The 2,601-nt window shown below is 35.7% G+C and overlaps 1 protein-coding gene across 1 annotated transcript; it reads right to left on the reverse strand.

Annotated features, from left to right (window-relative positions):
- Nucleotides 1-356: 356 nt before the first annotated feature.
- Nucleotides 357-764, reverse strand: AK88_01976 (uncharacterized protein; the record flags this gene model as incomplete). The annotated part of the gene is made up of 1 exon (XM_012479611.1): nucleotides 357-764. One exon carries the CDS (start codon nucleotides 762-764, stop codon nucleotides 357-359), a length of 408 nt encoding a protein of 135 aa, XP_012335034.1.
- Between the last annotated feature and the right edge of the window lie 1,837 nt (nucleotides 765-2,601).

Raw genomic sequence — 2,601 nt, forward strand, 5'->3', positions numbered from 1 at the left:
ATTTTTTTTTTTTTTTTTCCACTTAAGAAGTGGAGGTTAATATAAACACATGAATAAGAAAAAAAAAAAAAAAAATCACGTGTGAGGCGTCCGCGTAAAGCGTATGCTGTGGTGTATGCACACATGTACCCACGGCCGCGGAAGCCGCAATGGAAGTAACCTTACAAAAGAGTCGCTACGTTTCCCCACCACATAACACAAGGCATTCGCAATGACCTGCCTCCATTTTTATTAGTAGCGCGTTGGCTACTTTTTTTCCCTTCCCCGGATTTGTGCTGCGTGCACATTTACACTACTCATGTAGACACCTAGGCATATATACAAGGATAATGTTACAGCTTTTCCTTTTTTTCGTTTCACTTTTCAACCCTCACATAGTACGTGTCCCAGTTGGTTCGTCTGGATGTCCCCTTACACACCATCCTCTTAATAGGTATGTACTCTACGTTTTTGTATTTCATCACATATTTTCTGTTTTCGTAGTACAAATCCTTGGCCGAATCAGGATACGGTTTCAAGGTGTAGTTAATGTTTGGGGGGTATGGGGATGAGTAGGTAAAGGTGTTGCTGGATGTTCTGATGAGCTCGTATTCATTCGATTTGGTCTTTTTATTTGGAAGTCTTTTGAAATTGTTTCCGTAATAGTTCATTTTGTACAGGTCACTATAGGGGTCGTTTATTTTTCGGTTTATGCTGTTTATGTTTTTCTTTCTTGAATAGTGTCGATAGTTTCTTTTAAAATTTAGCATGAAATAATTCCTCATTGTTTTGAACATTTTATCCTTTTTGTTAGTTGAAATGGGTAGGGTTGGCCTCTTTTATCGTGCTCTCCTTTATCAGTCTTCTCACTGGAAAATTTTTTTTTTTTACCCTTCTTGTGTGTTATTCGAAGTTGCCTTGGTTTCCTTCCCCCTTTGTTTTCTTGGTACCTCCAATATGAGGGAAAGAAAAAGAGAATTTGCTCACAAATTTTTTTTTCATACTACATGCCATACGTTTTTTAAAATGCTGCATTTTCATTTTTTCTCAAAGTTTCATTCTTCACGCTTTGGTTTAAATGTTGGGCCCCTCACAGGGGAATCTCATAATGGAAAAAAAAAAGAGAAAAAAAATATATATGACACAATATCCGTTGCATTACCCGTTCACATATTTGCAAAAAAGGAAAAAAAAAAAAAAAATGAAGCTTTCTATGCTTTCCTTTGCCTTGTTGGTAGCCTTTGACGGACGCAAGCATAAAAAGCTTTATTATTTTTTTTTTGTTTTTTTTTTGCTACATTTTTGAATTCATGTGGCACTATATTTTTATGTGTGATGTTTAGGAAAAATTGTAAAAACATATCTACGTTCTTCACTTGTGTGTTGGTTAGAATGGACTCCCTTTTCATCATTTTTCACATTTACGAAGGTTTAGTTGGAGGCGGATAGCACATCATCAGGTATTCTCTGTTCGACATTTTGTTTAGCTTGAGAATGCGTTCCTCGTTGTGCAAACCTTCTCAGTGCACCTTCCACAGGGGGATATAAATAAACACGACGAAGGGACACAGTTGAATTTTGCAAAGAGCATTTTGTCCTCCAATGAATGTAAACATTTATACTTATGTACACACGTAATAGGTCATACGTAGAGGTGTGTAATTTCGTGTGCATGTCTCCATCTGCACACGCCTGGGCAAGTGTAACAAAAAAATTTCAGCCCTTTGATTATTTAACCATAGTGGTGTTGCAATCAAAATGGAGTTCCATTATTGTCCACCGTAACATCACCCACACATAGGTTCCGCACCCGTTGCATTTCCATGCAGGGCTTTAATTTTACTGGCCTACTACTTTTTAGTGGGCACATTTGTTTTTTCTATGAACCGTTCAGGCAAAATAAACATTTTGCATAAAACTGACTCAAAATTGTTTTAAAAAAATATGAACAGTCATAATTTTTTTTTTTTTTTTCCCGGAATTGTGGATAAGCAAAATGGCTATTTGGTAGCCATAACTTTTTATTCGTAAATATGTTTAATTTGGGCTATTAAAAGGGAATATTGTTGTTCCTTTGTGTGTGGCCTACTTTTCGACGGAGTCTCGAAAGAGGGGGCATGCGTCTCCACTTAATGTTTGATCTGAAACCTCCAACTTGGGAAAATACCAAAATGCTAACATAACAAGATGTTAATAGAATTGTGCAAAGAAAAGGAATACACCAACTATACTGCAATTCATGCGAACGAGGGGAGAAATTTTCTTTTCTGCATTTTAGGAAAGCGCCTCGGTAAGATTAATGTTGGTAGGGCGCATGCTTAAGTGGGGATTCAGAATTGTGCTACACTTAAGAAAGGGCCTTATAACAATGCGTAATTTTATTTGAAAGTGGTTAAAAATTTATTAATGTTTTGAGGAACTCGTTTAACTGCTTTAGCAAAAATTGGTGCAACTGTTTTGCTAGATTTTTTCTTTTTTTTTTTTTTTTTCCCCCTGTTAATATTATCGACTATTTTGTGGCAACTTTGATGAATACAAAAAAAAAGAAAAAAAGAATAATGCAATAATCCTTGCACATGCACATAGAGAGAGGAAAAAAAAAAAAAAAAAAAAAAAAAAAAA

The sequence above is a fragment of the Plasmodium fragile genome, assembly GCF_000956335.1.
Source record: "Plasmodium fragile strain nilgiri unplaced genomic scaffold supercont1.18, whole genome shotgun sequence".
NCBI classification, from domain to species: domain Eukaryota; phylum Apicomplexa; class Aconoidasida; order Haemosporida; family Plasmodiidae; genus Plasmodium; species Plasmodium fragile.